At 42.2% G+C, this 15,818-nt stretch overlaps 2 protein-coding genes across 3 annotated transcripts in view; both read right to left on the reverse strand.

Moving 5' to 3' along the window:
- LOC118564028 (tRNA-uridine aminocarboxypropyltransferase 2-like) overlaps positions 1-1,222 on the reverse strand; it is an 8,336-nt gene extending 7,114 nt beyond the window's left edge. Inside the window, 1 exon segment of the mRNA XM_036140719.1 lies at positions 1,186-1,222. Coding sequence (XP_035996612.1) covers positions 1,186-1,222 — 37 coding nt within the window.
- Positions 1,223-2,699: 1,477 nt separating this feature from the next.
- On the reverse strand, positions 2,700-13,882 carry LOC105915561 (uncharacterized protein C2orf42 homolog). 2 transcript variants are annotated; one of them, XM_021309057.2, is made up of 9 exons: positions 13,758-13,882; positions 10,899-11,966; positions 9,435-9,539; positions 9,154-9,267; positions 8,813-8,917; positions 6,149-6,256; positions 5,475-5,575; positions 3,909-4,071; positions 2,700-3,798 (listed from the first exon to the last, which is right to left on the reverse strand). In XM_021309057.2, exons 2-9 carry the CDS (start codon positions 11,914-11,916, stop codon positions 3,590-3,592), a joined length of 1,923 nt encoding a protein of 640 aa, XP_021164732.2. In that variant the 5' UTR covers positions 11,917-11,966; positions 13,758-13,882; the 3' UTR covers positions 2,700-3,589. The 2 variants fall into 2 exon arrangements, with proteins under 2 accessions (XP_021164732.2, XP_012705161.2); XM_012849707.3 differs by lacking the exon at positions 9,154-9,267 and having other exon boundaries at positions 13,758-13,881.
- Between the last annotated feature and the right edge of the window lie 1,936 nt (positions 13,883-15,818).

The raw sequence follows: 15,818 nt of genomic DNA on the forward strand, positions 1-15,818 counted from the left end.
AAGCTAAAATCTAGATTTAAATTTTTACGAAAATTAGTAACTGGTACTGTGCATTTCAAATCTCCTCTTAAATGGACTATAAGTCACATGATGCCCTGTCATAAGTCACGTTTACAGGAACCTTATGTGATGGTGAAGTAAATGCAATGAACTGGATTAAAGTGGCTGGATCTAGTTGTCTTTCCTCACCAACTGAAGAGCTCTACCCTGCCCTATATTTGTCACCCAGGGCTGGGTTGACCCTCCTAGTATGAGCTGATATCAGTTCTGTAAAGTCGTGGAGAACAGCGGAGATCTCCAGATCCGGCTCAATCAGCTTCGGATGTGGACGGTCAACTCAAGGACCGACAGATGCAGCTCGGACGTCCTTCAGCAGCCGCTCTCAGATGGACGCCGATGTCTCTGTCTGGTCGATGACCTCCTGCAGACGCAGGCTGAGTGGAGTTTGTTTCCAGACAGTGAAAATCTTTCATGTCACAGTTCGCTCTCAGCCAATCCGGGATGTGTTGAGGAGTCCACTCGGACGGCCCGGTCCAGTTGGCAGGTATGCCACGTGTTGGCAGGTTCGTCTCCCTCTCGTCTTGCACGTCAGATCACCGCCCGAGCTTGTTGCCGCAGGTGTAAAAGATTTAATATGCGAGACTCCCAGCAGGCCGAAAGAATGCGTTTTGCTCACGAGGGCCAGAAAACGGCGAATTTTGCAACTGATGATCGGCATTTCCCCTCCGGTTTGTTTTTTTGCAGATATGCAAAGTTTTTGTTTCCAGCGATGGCGTGCAGTGGGTTCTGACCTCTGAGTCACCTGACGAAAGCCGTGAGGATGCTGAAACTACAAGCTGCCAGAGTGAGAATGGATTTGTATCTCGTAGACTTGAAAGCATCCTGTCGACATTCCTCGCTGTGGGAGGGGGGGGGGGGGTACATTGTCTCTCTCTATATGTCGTCTACACGGTTCTTCTTTGGCTCGGTCTTTGTTGGAAACTGTCAAATTATTTGGCTAATTTGCATAAAGATGCATTTTTATCCGATGCTCTTCATGTACATGACTACACGATCGTTTGTGTAATGCACGTTGTCCAACTCTGCGTGCTTCCTCCCTTCCTCCTCCTACTCCTCCTCCTCTCTCGGGCCTTTGCCAGCACATCTTTCAGTCGGTGAAGGACTTCTCTGTGCCAGAATGTGCACGCTTCTCCTTCCAGGAGAGGATTGATGCATCTTCCATCTCTGTGACTGACGGGCTACACAAGCAGCTAACTGATCTGTCTGGGAGCCGGGGCCCCCTGCGCAGGCAGAGGCTGTACTCACACTGATATGTCCTGGGGGCCATGCGAGGGAAGAGGGGGCCATGAGCTGGCACTGTCTCTTTTGTGTATGTTTTTTTTTTTTTTTCCCTCCGCCCACACCCCCATGTAAAGACGCAGCGTGTGAGCTGCTATTCTGAGCTGTGCCTCTAATTGTTGTTCTGCTCTCACGGTATTAACTTGTAATCTTAATTAATTCATGAACATTTGGGCACATTTGGAAGCATGTGATGTTTTCAGTGATATAGCACACAGTCTGTGCACCCCGGCTGTTTTTGGATGTCCAGAAGGGGAGGGGGGGGGGGGAGAAGAAGAAGAAAAATAAATAAATTGAGCCAATTCCCCACCACATTGAAACAAGTGTATTTAATCAGTTTTCTATTCTGTAATTACGTATTTCTAAATATTGCAAAGAGATCATTTCAAGCTATATTAGTCACCCTCTTGTATGGTCAGGTCTCTGCTTCAGTTTAGCTGTTGCTCAGCCCTGTTGTTGGAGGAGCAGCCATCTGCTGCCATCTTGCTGGCGAAAAACCGTCACTACCTCTGAATCATTGATTGAAATATTTTCATACCGTAAATAATTGTCTTTTTATGTAAATAAAGGAATAAGCTTGTATTTATAACAAATATATATATATATATATATATATATTTTTTTTTTTTTTTTTTTTTTTTTTTTTAAAGCTGTTATAGTTCAATGAAACAAGACAGTCTTTTTATTTTATACATGTACAGAAGAAAGGGCTGGTGTTTTAATTTAACTATTCTGCAAATGTATTGGATTACAAAAAAGCTTCCAAATATATTTTAAATATTGCAAAAATCATTCAAATTATGTATAAATGTATTTATTCATTTAAAAGTCAATGTATTTCTTGTAAATTTTTCTTTTTCACACATTTAAAAGATCTGTTCTTTAATTTAAAAAGGCAATGTATTTTGGTATGTATAACAATACAGCTAATCTGTTACGTTTCTTTACATTTCTTTATTAATATAATTTGTTAATTTATATATTTAAATCAATAACTGTGTTCAGCGCTTATTTATATTTTCGTCCATTTTTTGAGCTAGTGTTTTATATGGAAAACATGCTTGTGGAGATACATATTAACAAAATAAAACGTGTGCAGATAAATATATTCAAAAGAAAATCTAACTATTTACATTTAAGTGTAGTATTGGCTTTAAGTTAATAAGTGCATTATTAAGTTAAAAATACTAAATTGAAGACTAGACTTAAAATCTTTTTGCACATTTCTGCCACTGGCCTTGAATTAATATCAGCTCAGCCATTTGTAGTTTTACTATGCATTATAACGGTGTAAAGTGTTGAAATAATCATCCCGACACAAACATTTTGAAATAAATTATTTATTTTGCTAGAAAAAAATACATTAATCCTTTTAAATTGCTTTGCTTGGTTTAAACAGTTTAACTGTGTATAAACCAGAGCAGTCAAATTAAATATTTTGTTTTACCTGCTAACATAGAGAGATCTCAAATGTGTCACCATGATGTACCAAATGAGACAATGTTAAATCATTTCAAAACTTTTTCCACCTATGATTTGACAGATTCTGACTATTAAACTGAAATACAAACAAATCTGTAGAATAAAAAAAAAACCCGGTCTCCTCAGTTTTCACACCCATGAGTTAAATACTTCCCTTAATGCAGCTTTTGAGCTAGTGTGCACATTTATTCTTTTTCCCCACACGTGGATAAACAGATCCACAGCGCTACAGCATTATGGCTCGGCGTCTGCGTAACAAAACCTGGAAGATTCTCCAAAATGAAACCAGGCCAGGCAGACTCACCTGAGCCCAACAGCAGACCTGGAGGAGCTGCAGGAAGTCCCGGTAAGTTCTGGTTACGTTCTCCGTGTGACAACAGACAGGACTGACTAAAATAGTTCAAATCACTGGTGGAAGAGTGGGTCGTAAATCTGAAGGAGCCAAGTTTACCAAGTGGAAAAAGTTTTAAAATCTAAATATTTGAATGTTTTGACATTTAAGGCAAAAAAATAAATAAATAAACTTTAGATTTTGTACCTTTTTTTCCCCTTAGAAAGGCATTCTGCAATTGTGAGAAAAGTACTTATCAACCCCGGACTACTGCCCTGGGACACAGAGCTTCAGCCACTGCTTGGCAGTTCATTCTCCACACTTTGCATATAATTAAAGAGAAAATGGGATTCGTGTGCAGCTCCCATGTTGCATTTTTCAGTACATGACTATTACAGTTTCAGTGGCAGGAACAACCACAAGAAGAATCTCAGCGGCCTATGAGACTTTGCTCTGAGAACAGTCGGACTTTCGGCGACCTTTCTTCTCCGCCCCGCCCGCTCTCTCCTGGCTCTCTGATTGGCCGCTCTGCTGGTGGCCGAACTCAAAGCTGATCCTGAGCTCTCCCATCTGGCAGCGGGGCAGGGCGTCAGGAATCCACTCGATCACGAAGGGACTGGACTCCTTCTGATCCCCAGAGCTTGGTCCTGGTGGAACACAAAACAAGTGGTAGAGCAAGAACAACAACAAAGCAAGCAGACCAAGAACTCTTTCTCTCTCTGGGGGCTTTAAAAAGAAAAGAAGGGAAGTCACATACCGACTTTGAGGAAAGTGCGGTGCTCCATCGGTCGTATGGCCTGTTGACGGTCCATCCTGTATCCGGCTAATGATTCTGGATCAGATGTCGGCTCGGGGGGGTGAAAGCGGGAGTAGGAGCCGTCCAGATTCTTCACAAAACTCTGAGTGACCTCCAACGGCAGCTGGTGGACAAAGCATTTGATCTTAGGGCTGTCAGTGGAAAAATGATCCCTACCTAGCAGGCCAGAGCCTTCAAGCTGCAGCTCCAGAGCCACATGTGGCTCCTTGGGCTCTCTGCTGTGGTTTTTTTTTTTTACAACTTTGGCCAAATCGCAAAAGAACTGAGCAATGTTTTAAAATGTAAAGGTCATAAAAACTGCTTTATTTTAGCATTTAGCACTTTTTCCATGGACTTTTAAAGCAATACATGCCTAGCGTTTCTGCAAAGACTGACACAAATAGTGTAATGAATATTCAGCCCTGTTGTTGGAGGAGCAGCCATCTGCTGCCATCTGCTGGCGAAAAATCGTCACTACCTCTGAATCATTGATTTAAATATTTTCATACCGTAAATAATTGTCTTTTTATGTAAATAAAGGAATAAGCTTGTATTTAAGTACTTTTTAGTTGCAAAATAAATTTATCTTCACACAAAAATTAAGTTGTGGTTATTTGATTTAAAACTCAAAAATGTCCTGCAGTAGATATTATAAAAATAGGCAGATTTCTTTCATGTTGTTTTTATGTCTCTAAACATATTTACATTATTTAGCTGTCAGACAAGTGTGGTGACTTCCTCCTGGTCCCGCAGTGTGCCGCCATGGCCGTGCAGCGCGGCTTTTAAAGGTATACTATGCAACCGGGGTTGATTTTCCAGCGAGGCTCCCCCCAGAGGGCGAAAGTAAAAGTGCACTGTCATAAAGATGCTCAGCTGTTCTGGTTCTCCGTCAAGCCAGGCGCGGTTGTTTTGAGCTTAGCAGACAGGCGAACACAACGAAAAGTGGAAAAAACGGCAGTACAAACAATGACTAACACAGTGAAGGTATGAACATCAGGGTTTCCCGCAGCGCTATCTTGGCCAAGCCGCAGCCGCCTCGCTGGCCTCACCAACATAAAAAATAAAAAAAATAAAAATAATAATAATAATAATAATAAAACTCGATATGCTTGCATGTTTATTTGACGTTAACACGCGGTTCTTTGTTGTTGCTTTCACGCGTGCATATAGTGAATGGCAGGGCAAAAACACATGGAGTTCTCGCCGTAAAGCGAGACTTCTGTGTGTGCGGGCCGAGGGCTCTTGCAATTGCAAGTGCAGTATTTCCCCCACAGACCACCAGGGCGGCCGAGAAAACCTTTGTTCAACCTGAAATGACTCATTTAATCATCCAAAACGGTATGGAACACATTAATTAACTGAAAAATGTTGCATAGTATGCCTTTAAGATCTAATTTTTGCGTTTAAGCACCGAAAACGCGACCTATGATTTAACCAAAACACTCTGGATAATATCGTACACAATCTGTTTTCTATAAGGCTCCAGAAAGGGTTTCCGTCCTCCTCTAGCAAAACACGAACATTTACCTGTGTAGTGTCGAAAATGTGTTTGACGTGCAGCAGATTGGTGATGTGCCAGGTGTACTTGGAGAACGAGCCCAGGGGAAGTCCATCGTTCCTCACAAATGCTGGGCAGACCGAACCAGAGGAAGAGATACGTGTTCACACAGGTTAAGCTTTTAACTTTAAGCCTGACCTTTTTTTTTTTTTTCAGCAAGTATCTGAAATCTCCAGCACCTTACACATCTACAGCCTCAACATTTAACCAGTTCTTCTTTGCTAAACAGCTCAGGCTAAGCTCATTTGGAGAGTCGGTGGTCTTGCCACGGATTCTCAACTGGATTTAGGTCTGGTCTTTGACTAGGCCATTTCTCCTGCACAGAAAAGTGGGTATAGAAAATGGATGGATGGACCAGAACAGACACCGATTGACACCCCTTCCACTCCTGAACTGACCTGACCAGATACCACACTCGCATTTAAAAAGTGTTGATTTTATTTTATTTTTTGAGCTGTGCATTAAAATGTGGTAATATATGGCATGAAATCCCATTAAAATTATTGATTTACATTTTGCTGTTGTGTGACAAGATGTAAGCAAGTGCAATGGATATGAATGTTTTGCTAAAGCTCTGCGAGGAAAACATGCATCACCTTGACGTAGGGCATTTCTGTTTCAGCAGGACCTAAGAGACGCTCACCTGTTGTGAGGTTAGGCAGCCGTCTCTTCTTCGACCCCAGCGACAGACGCTGCTGCAGGACGGTGAAGAACTCCTGGGGGATGTGGTAGACCAACGGCTGGGGTTTTCCTGACATCGAGAAACAAATTCATTTTAAAAAAAAGTAACCAAATCTCTGCTTAATTACCACATTTGATGAAAGCTTCACCTCTCACATTATTCGTGAACAAGATCATTAGGATTCTACATAGTTTTAAAAGTAAAAGTTGGAGATTTTCTTATTCTAGATAAATCATTTAGGTCCCATAGATCAATTCTAGGTATTAAAATCCAAGTTTCAGAATAAAATGTTTTGCCGTTATGAAAAATAAAAAGCTTAAATGAGCTGTACCCCATTACCTGTTTGTTTACACTGCCCTCTAGTGGGTAAATAAGTTAACTACACTGGACTAAACCAGAAACAAAATGCAGTCAGAGGTCTTATTAAATTTGAACATTGATACCAACAGTTATTTCTAATTCATTTGCAAAGCCTTGATTAAACATAAAGTAGTCATAAAGAAATTAATTAAACCAAAATTCTCCTAATTATCTTGAAACAAGAAAATAATCATTGTGGTATATGTCAGCTTAGAGATGACAAAAGCCCCCGTGTACTTCATTGGGATTTTATGTGACGCACGACATTGTGAGGTGGAAGCAAATTATAACACGTGGTTAAGAAGGATCAACACAACTCTCCTGTGATAATTTAACCCCAGCATCCATCCAGCAGTTCTGTGAAGGCCTCAGAGGTCTCTTAGAGAACATTAGAGACCAGACACTGGCTCTGACTATGGAAAGTGCCTTTAGATGACATGTTTCATGAACTGGCGCTACATAAATAAAACGTAATTGAACTGAATTGAATAGACAGCATCATGAAGACCAGAGAACACAGCAGATGGGTCAGGACTCAGGGGCTAAGATGCCCATGATAACTCTAGGGCAGCTGCAGAGATCCACTGCTAAGGTGGAAAAATCTGTGGACAGAACAACAATTAGGGCTCCCTACAAATCATGGTGTTTAAAGAAAAAAGGAAAACATTTAAAAAGAGTAAAGTCATGTTAAAGCCCCAGTGTTTTCACACTGGTGTACCAACTAGTGGTGCACTAAGTGAATTACAAGCGACCTCGCCGTTAGGCCCGTAATAACTACTACAGAAGCTGCGGAGGACAGTGTCAACATGTCCTGAATGTATTAGCTACTGCTCATAGCCAATAGCTACGGTCAGCATGTAAAAATGGTATTTTGAGCTCGTTTCTGAACGTGCAGTCGCTTATTTGGCACTAAAAAGCGACTATAATTTTGAGTTTATAGTGGTTAATGTGTAAAAAGAGACCTGGTCTCGCTGCGCACCACAGACAGAGCTCTGATATCCCTCCACCTCCCTTCCACATGCTCCCTGAAGGGGAGACAAAAACGAGCCGTCTCAGCTGGGAGGACAGAGTAGTTTCTGGACCACACTGCCAAAAATAAACTTCCCTGTTATATTGAATTAACTTCCCTGTCCAGCAGAAAGCCTGCAACCTCTGCATCCGTTTTAAATCCCCGCATCCCTCATGAATTATCTCCACCTGGTAACAATAGCAGATGTAGACTGTTGTTTTATCCCGGTTATTACTTCTTTTTCCTTTCTTGGTTACTTTCTCTTCCCTCTTGCTGGGCAAATAGTATGTATGGTCCTCCATTTTAACAGAAAATGACAAATAGAATGAGCTACAGTCGTCTTTGCTTGTTTTCTGCTCCCCCCCCCCCCCCCCCTCCCCGACAGCACATCTTCATATAGGAGACAGATCAGGAAAACGCGTAATGCTGACAAGTTTGTCTCCTTTCAGCAGCTGAAATTAGAAATAGTGACGCAACATGGTGCCTCCCAGTCAGTACATCGGCACCTATGCATTTATAAACTACTAATTCTAAGTTATGAGAACACTTTCATTTTTGGTTTGATGTTATTAGACTTTATAAAAATGTATAAAAATAATAGTTGATTTTTGCTAATTAAGAGCCAAATTAGTTACACACTGTCCCTTTAAAGAAAGCCACGTGGAAGAACTTGCTCTGGTCAGACGAGACTATGATTTTAAGTTTCTCGCACTACATTCAAAATGGTATTTGTGGAATAAAACTAAACCTGCACGTCATCCTGAACAGAGCAATCCTACAGGTAAACATGGTGATGGGCATTGTTATCATGGGCATCCTGGGGGGAATCCTTAGATTTGATACAAACTACAATGGAGTAGTTTGTATCAAAGAATATTATTAGAACAGTCAATTAAAATATATATTGCCAATATTGCAAATTATAGACGCTCTTCACCCAGCCTGGCTGAGATAAAGCTCTTTTGCAAAGTAGAATGGGGCAAAAAATTCACTCTCAAGATGGTCAAAAGTGGTAAAGATGTACACTTAAAAGTACCAGACCACACTTTTCAGACTATTAGTTGTAAAAACTAAACAGAAACATAAAAAAGGTTCCTTCTAGTTCACAAAAACACAAAGAGATACACTGAGTTTTGTGGTTATAATGTGATCAGACGTAACAAAATTCAAGCGGTATGAATACATAGAGCATGCCCTGCAACACAGGTGCCATCAATGCATCGCTAATTACGAAAAGACGTCAATGCTGGTGTTACCATCGAACTGGTAGTGCATTGTCTGATGGATCCTCTCCGTCACGCTGGCTAGCCACGCCTGGAAGCCCATGGTCACAGTGCGCTCATCCACAACCTGAGCACTGCCTGAGGAGAACGCACACAGATCACAAGACTCAGCCCGTCAGTCCCCATTAAAACGCCCGAGCAGGTTTCATCCGCTTCCAGTTACATTTCAAATGAGCTAGCCAGTCTTTTTTGGCCCGCTCACCAGGATTAGTGGAGGGAATTAAATGGATGAAATGGTAAAGATTGAGACAGACGTCTAAGACGAGGACAGGCAGCAGAAAAATGAAGAGACTCAGAGGTTAGACAGACAGCACCTGCAGCCTTCAGCCCACCAGCACCAGCCGCTTTCCTCTGACCGGCTTTCCTCGGGCCAGAGGCCGGCACTCCTTCTTTCAACGCCCCCGCCGCCGCCGCGCAGGGAGGGGCCACTGAGCGCAGCGTCGCAGTGACATGGAGTTGAGAAAGAGAACAGGTCGGGAAACAGAAAAGCACAGAAAGAGAAGGCGGGACAGTGGAGGGTTCAGAGCGACATTAATAAGGGCTCAGTGCGTTATGAGAGATGATTCAGGAAGTGTTATGAAAAAAAAAAACCCACCAGAGGCAGCTTCATCCAAACGCTGCTTCTTCACTTTATGCTGCGAGTTGTTGGCTTCGGCCGTCTGCTGCAGAGGTTTCCCACTGGCAGCGTTCTGCTGCACGCCTGGGGAGAAAAAACAGCAACACTTTAAAATGAGCTGTAATCCCTTCTGCATTTATCTCTGGATCCTTTACATTTTTGGGAGAATGCAATGTTGACTGTTCGTGGCAAAGCCTGGTAAAGACATATGAAGAGGGATTCAAAATAAATTAAATTCTTATAGTAACCTCAGACTGAAAACGAGGAAAGTTGGACTTTTGATTGAAGTCTGACTATTGCTGCAGGAAAAATATTCCATTCACTGATTGGCGTTTAAGCACCTTCATTAAGACTAACAGAAATGATTTCTAAAATTGTGTCTTTTTATACTCTTTAAATAAGTGAGATTACAAGAGATTACGATAACTAGTGATCCATAACTACCTGTTTCCCTGAAGTGTAAATATTACAGGACAAATAAAATCCTCTAGTAGTGTTTAATTATCTGTATCTTGCATAAATCTTGAAACTACTTCAAATTTATCATCTTTTTTTGGGCTAATTAAATCAGCTCTATTGTAAAAGATATAAAACTTAGATTATGATTATATCATTAATGTAATCAAATCCTGCACTACATCTGGACTTTAAGTATAATTCAATAAAAAAAATAGTTTGTGCATTTTTGATACATTTTTCTGTGTTAGGGTAAAATATTAAAGGAGTTTCAGTGCTTTGTATGATGACTACCCCAGACCAAGTTTTAAAGTAAACAACGGTCCCATCTAATACTCAGATCTTCTGCTCCCTTTCCCCCTTGAACAGACAGACTGCTGTTCACTGATTGGCCGAGAAGAAACGACAAGGATTTTGCAGAGGAAGTGCAGGGAACAGTGCAACTAAAGAGTGACAACATTGATATCAAGGACCACTATGAACGGAGTGGGTCAAACCGAAATATAATTTTCACTATTTACAAACCATGAACCACGCCTTATGGAAACAAAAGAAAAGAAAAAGAAACGTCAGCTTTTTATACACATGCTGTATTTAATAACCTGAGTCGGATCGGTGGATTTAGCAAGCCTTTCTCTCATTTTATATACACTGAAAGCACTTAAGTTTCCTCTCTAAAGAAGGTTTGGCTCAAAATGTTCCCCGCTGCTGATTGAACCACGGTGTGGGGGAGGAAATTATTCTCACCAACCTGTAAGAACAATTTCACAGTGGACAAAGGTCCACGGGTTCACTACTATCTGCTTTTAAAGTCCCACAGAGGAGAAATTTATCACAGTGTTTAACAGATTTCTTTAGAGAACAGTGTGCTGACATCCACCCCCCGACTTAAAAAAATATGCTCAAATTCAAGGTTTGACTTTTTAAGACTCACTGTGAGATTGCGCCACCGCACAAAAAAATAGTTCTAAGGCTAGATAACCGTACCGCTTGAGGTGTGGCTGATGAAAGCTGCAAACTCTGCGGCCAGCTTTTCGTTGCTCGAGAAGGCACACACGCAGGCGTAGAAGTGCAGGCAGGGCTGGGAAGCTGCCGCGCTCGGAGGAGGGAGCGAGCCCACCGATGCGGCAGGTTTGATTCTCCCCGCGCTGACCTGGCAGCTGCAGTGGAAGACGGCGCTCCTGTCGCTCTTTGGGGAGTCCACCTTAGCCACGGTCAGGTGAAGCAGGCCCAGTGGGTGCTGCGAGTCCGTGTGGCACTTCACCACCAGGGTGTCTTTAGAAACCCGCTGCACCAGAGGCCCGGGGGACTCTGTGGCCAGCCTCCACAGCTGCTCCCTGGCATGGAGGGAAGCCTGCAGGGCCTCCAGGACGGAGCTCTTGAAGGTGAGCGGCGTGGCGCGGCTCCGGCAGTCGATGGCCTGCTTGATGTGGATGCAGAGGCTGGGCTCGGCGGACGCTGGCTCGGGCTTGCCGGGCCTCTCGCCCTGCCTGCAGGAGGGCAGGAAGCAGCGGCCTAGGTTGATGCGGGTGAGCAGGGTGGCTCCGTCTGCGGTCGCTATGGCCGTGTCCGTGGGGACCAGCTCCACGAAGCCCCACTGTGTGGCTCTTCTCCCTCGGTGGCACACTGAGAACACCTGCACGCCTTCCCCCGCTTCCTGCTCCTTCCCACAGCTCTCCTCCTCGCTGTCAGTGATCACCCTGACCACCTCCACCGCGTCCTTCCTGCTGCTTTTGGTGCGCGCCGACGCATCCCTGAGGGTCACGCCGCAGGCTAGGTTCTTGCAGCTTAGCCCGCGGGTCCCGTTGTAGATGCCACACTGGGGGCATTTGCGAATGCCCCGCAGGGTCGCCTTCCCCAGGTTGGAGAGAAAGGCGGGAGTCGCGGCTGTGGGCTTCCTGCTTTCTCGCTGCTTTACAGCAAAGCTGGACCGGCCGGTGGGAGCCTGAGGGGAGGCGGATGAGACGACGCCTGACGGGGAGGGCGCGGTCACTCCGCTCTCCATTTTGGGGTTTTGCAACAAAAACTTCTGCGGGACATTTAAACGAGTCAAGCCTTGAAAACGAGAAAGAAACGTTTTAATGTCAAGACAACAGGAAAACGAGTCCATAATGTTGCAGTAGTCTGTTGCACATGAAAGCTACGAGACACAAATCAAGCTAACCTTAGCTAGTTCGTCACCCAGAGGACAAAATAGTCCCTGTTCACTTTATTTCGCTAAAAATCTGTATTTCGTTGAAGATAAAGTCGACTCTCCGCCCCATGCACACAAGCTTCTGATGACATCACAAAAGGCATAAGGCGGGCTGAATTTGTATTGTTCTTTGTTTTGCTTTCTACGCATCCATTGTTTTCAATCAAATTCTCCTTTTAAAAAAAAGTTTACTTGTAATTCTAGTTGCACAATCCATCAACTCACAACCACCATCACAATATCAATCTGTTGATATTGCAGCTGCAAAGGACAGCTTCAATACAATATAGGACACCCACACAATCCTGTCCAACTTTCAGGTTTTTGTGACATGAAAACTCAAAAACAAAAATGTATGACTTCCGTTTTTCCACCTCTTAATGTGTCGTATTTATATGTCCCTTACGACTGAACTGAAAGGAAACAAACCTGTCAGAGGGGAGCAGATGAACCACTTTGGAAGCTTCATTAAACTGCTTCTAATTTTATGCTGACCACTAAAATCCCTCTGCATCCTTAGCTTTCTAGGAGAAAGGTTTTGGGTTCAAAACCGACTGACTTTCAGAGCTGTTCACGACTTCATCTCTTTTGAAAATAAACAATCCGTCCCCATCTGACGAAAACAAACTCTAGAGAAGGATTCTGGTCTTCCTTGGTGATGTTCAGCGTTGCTGTTATTTGGTGCCAAACGTACCTTTAGGAATCGTGACTAATTGGTAAAGTTGGTTCATTTTGTCCAACAAAAGTTCAGGTGACCAACAACCAGTAACTTGTTGGAAATCCCTGCAGCTTAGTGTTTTTAACAATTATGGAACAAGGTCCAGTTTTTGGTGTTCTTTTTTGTGACTGATGAAGAAAGATACATTGTAACTGTACGTTTGGCCATTATGTAGACCTATTGTATTCTCTAGTTGTAGCAACACGTTTGAGCTGTATACACGATAAATCACATGGTTCACGAAGGGGACCAGACGGTTGCAAATAGGGTTGGACGATATGCCCAAAACTTATATCACGATATATTTCATTATTTCGGTCGATACAATATAATTACGATACCGGTATAAACAAGATAAAAGCCTCAGAAAGACTGCAAAGAATGCCCACAGCAGATGCCTGCACAAACTTGACAATTACTCCTCCAACATAACATCTTAGAAATATTTGCTTTAAAAAATAAAACATATAATAAAAAAAAACTAGCTTTTGTCATAGTATGAGAGCTTGGTAGAGTCGTGCTTCAGAATAGACTTAAAAAAAATCGATCAAAAATCCATCTTCTGTCTATTAATTTAAGCTGATCAACTCCATTCTGGTACCTCTTGTGATGTCATCAATCCAAACAAACATAAAGCACAATGAAGTTTTATTAATTGTGCATTTTAAAAACTTTTAATCAAAACATTTTTGTATTATACTGCTGGAATACTTTAGCACCTAGCAGCGTTTTCAATGGCACTGTACACTTAGTGGAGAAAAAAAAAACAACACAGCTGCTTATCTTTAATACTAAAACGACAGTAATCTTCCTTCAGTTCAAATGTTTCCAAGTGCACCAAGCATGTCATGTGTAAAAATGCTACTCGACCCCTTTCGTAACTATGCACTCTATAGCTCTATGAATATTTCTTAGAAACAAATGTTCAAACTACCTCTAATCCGCCTCTGTTTGGTCAAATTCGGTTTCACTCTGGCCTCCTAAACCCTCTCGACCGTCGCCATTCCTCCTTACATCCAGACACCCGCATTGCGCCTGTAACGGACCTCCCCATTGGACAGTGGAGATCACGTGGGAGAACAGACAGGGGGCGTGCGCTTCGGGAGCGTGGCATCATGGTAGCTGTAGTTGATTTCAACTGCGAGGCGGATACCCGAGGAGTCAGAGTTTTCAGCCAGTTTTTTTTTTATCATTAATATTTTTTTTATTTTTTTTTTCTGATCGTGTCGTTCATGAACAGTTTCGTCATGAGTCATCCCCATTCAGTTTAGTTGAGCTTGCGTTATAGTTGGCCGCAAAGGCATCTCCACATTAATTTATTCACCTGATTATTCAGTTAGAGTTAGAGTTAGACTTAGACAGTTGTGTCTTAAACTTAGACACAAATGACAGTTGTTTTTATATCTCAATCATGACTAACACTATTCTAGAGAGCTGGTCCAATATCTAAAAATATGCTGCAGAAACTTTATAGCCACACATGAAAGAAATTCTGCTATGGTATAATTAAAGTAACATATGTTAAACTTGAAATTGTGCACTGCCTACTCCAAACTTTTTTCTTTTTTAAACGTAAAGAAAATGTAAGCCCAATTAGGGAAAATATTTAGCTAACCATTTTCTGCTTTACTTAAAGAATGGAAAGGAACAGTTTTGTCAAACTAATGCTCTTGACTAACTGATCAACAGCGACTTTAATCTTGTCCGAAAAAGTAGCCATTTATGCAGTTGGGCTTGTTTAACAACCACAGGTTCTTGGCACCTTGCAGTCATAGAATCGGCCATTTACTCCACTGTATAATAAAGTACTCTGGAGAAAGTGTTCCAAGTGGGGCCCGGGAGTCTTTATCTCATTTAATAAAATCAGTTATATACAGCAAGTGTTTCCAAAGAAACAGTGACCCAAATCCTGTTTTTAATGCTGAGAATAGACAAAAAAAAAATTATTTTTATTGATTGAGAGGGTCATGCAGTTGGCAAAACTATTTCCAAACTGGGTGATGAGTTTTTAATGAGGCAAACAGGCAAAATACTTTTTAAGCTTGGACCTACAATGTTTTATGCGTCCCTTTACAACAGAAAATCTCAGTTGTTTAATGAAAATGTTGCATGATCAAATTATGTGGCGCAGGTAAAAAAATAATAATCCCAATACAAAGTTTTGGGGTAATTAAATTTTGTTTTTTTGCCCCTCGTATACTTTTGACTTGACAATTTTGGCCCATGCGACAAAAGGTTTGGACACCCCTGCTCTAGAGTCAAAAGGGAGCTCGTCTGTTGACAGCATGAAACTGGCAAATCTGAGTTAATGAAGGCAATGAAGAAATTATGCAGAAAATCCATGAGAACTTTAAGCTGATTCAAACTATTTCTGATCTCAGCAGCTCTGTAACATACTGAATTACAGCTTTTGTGTACTGAATTGACAAGGATATGGTAGAACCTGTCACATGAGCTTAGATTTGCATACATTTTTATGTCCGATATCTTCTTCCCATCTGTATCCACTTGCATCTGACGGGCATAAAACATCTGTGAAAGCATCCTTTATATAGCCCCACATCTTGAAGTTCAACTGTCCAAATAGCCACAGCCATGGTTTGACAGAGATGCTTCAGTTTAATAAAACTGGATTGCTGAGCAGGAGAAGCGAGTTCACCAAAGCAGCTCAGACCTGCAAAATTTCTTACCCTTCCATGAAGTTTACGTTTAAATCGGTAAAACGTTGTGAAAATGTACGTCACTTTTTAAACTGAGAACCTGATCTCTTGGCATGGACTGCTTTAACACTCCTACACTTGCTTTGGATTGTTCGGCCGAAAGCTACGAACATCAAACATGTCAATCTCATTGGGCACAAAGGTGTGCTCTGTAAAATGTGACGCAGGTCGCCTGCTATAAACCTCAACTACACAGTCATCAATCGACACGACAGGCGGCAACATTTCTGACGCATTCTGCCTCCGAGGGCACGGGGCGCAAATGACAAGAGACC

This window comes from Fundulus heteroclitus, chromosome 8 (assembly GCF_011125445.2).
Source record: "Fundulus heteroclitus isolate FHET01 chromosome 8, MU-UCD_Fhet_4.1, whole genome shotgun sequence".
Lineage (NCBI taxonomy): Eukaryota > Metazoa > Chordata > Actinopteri > Cyprinodontiformes > Fundulidae > Fundulus > Fundulus heteroclitus.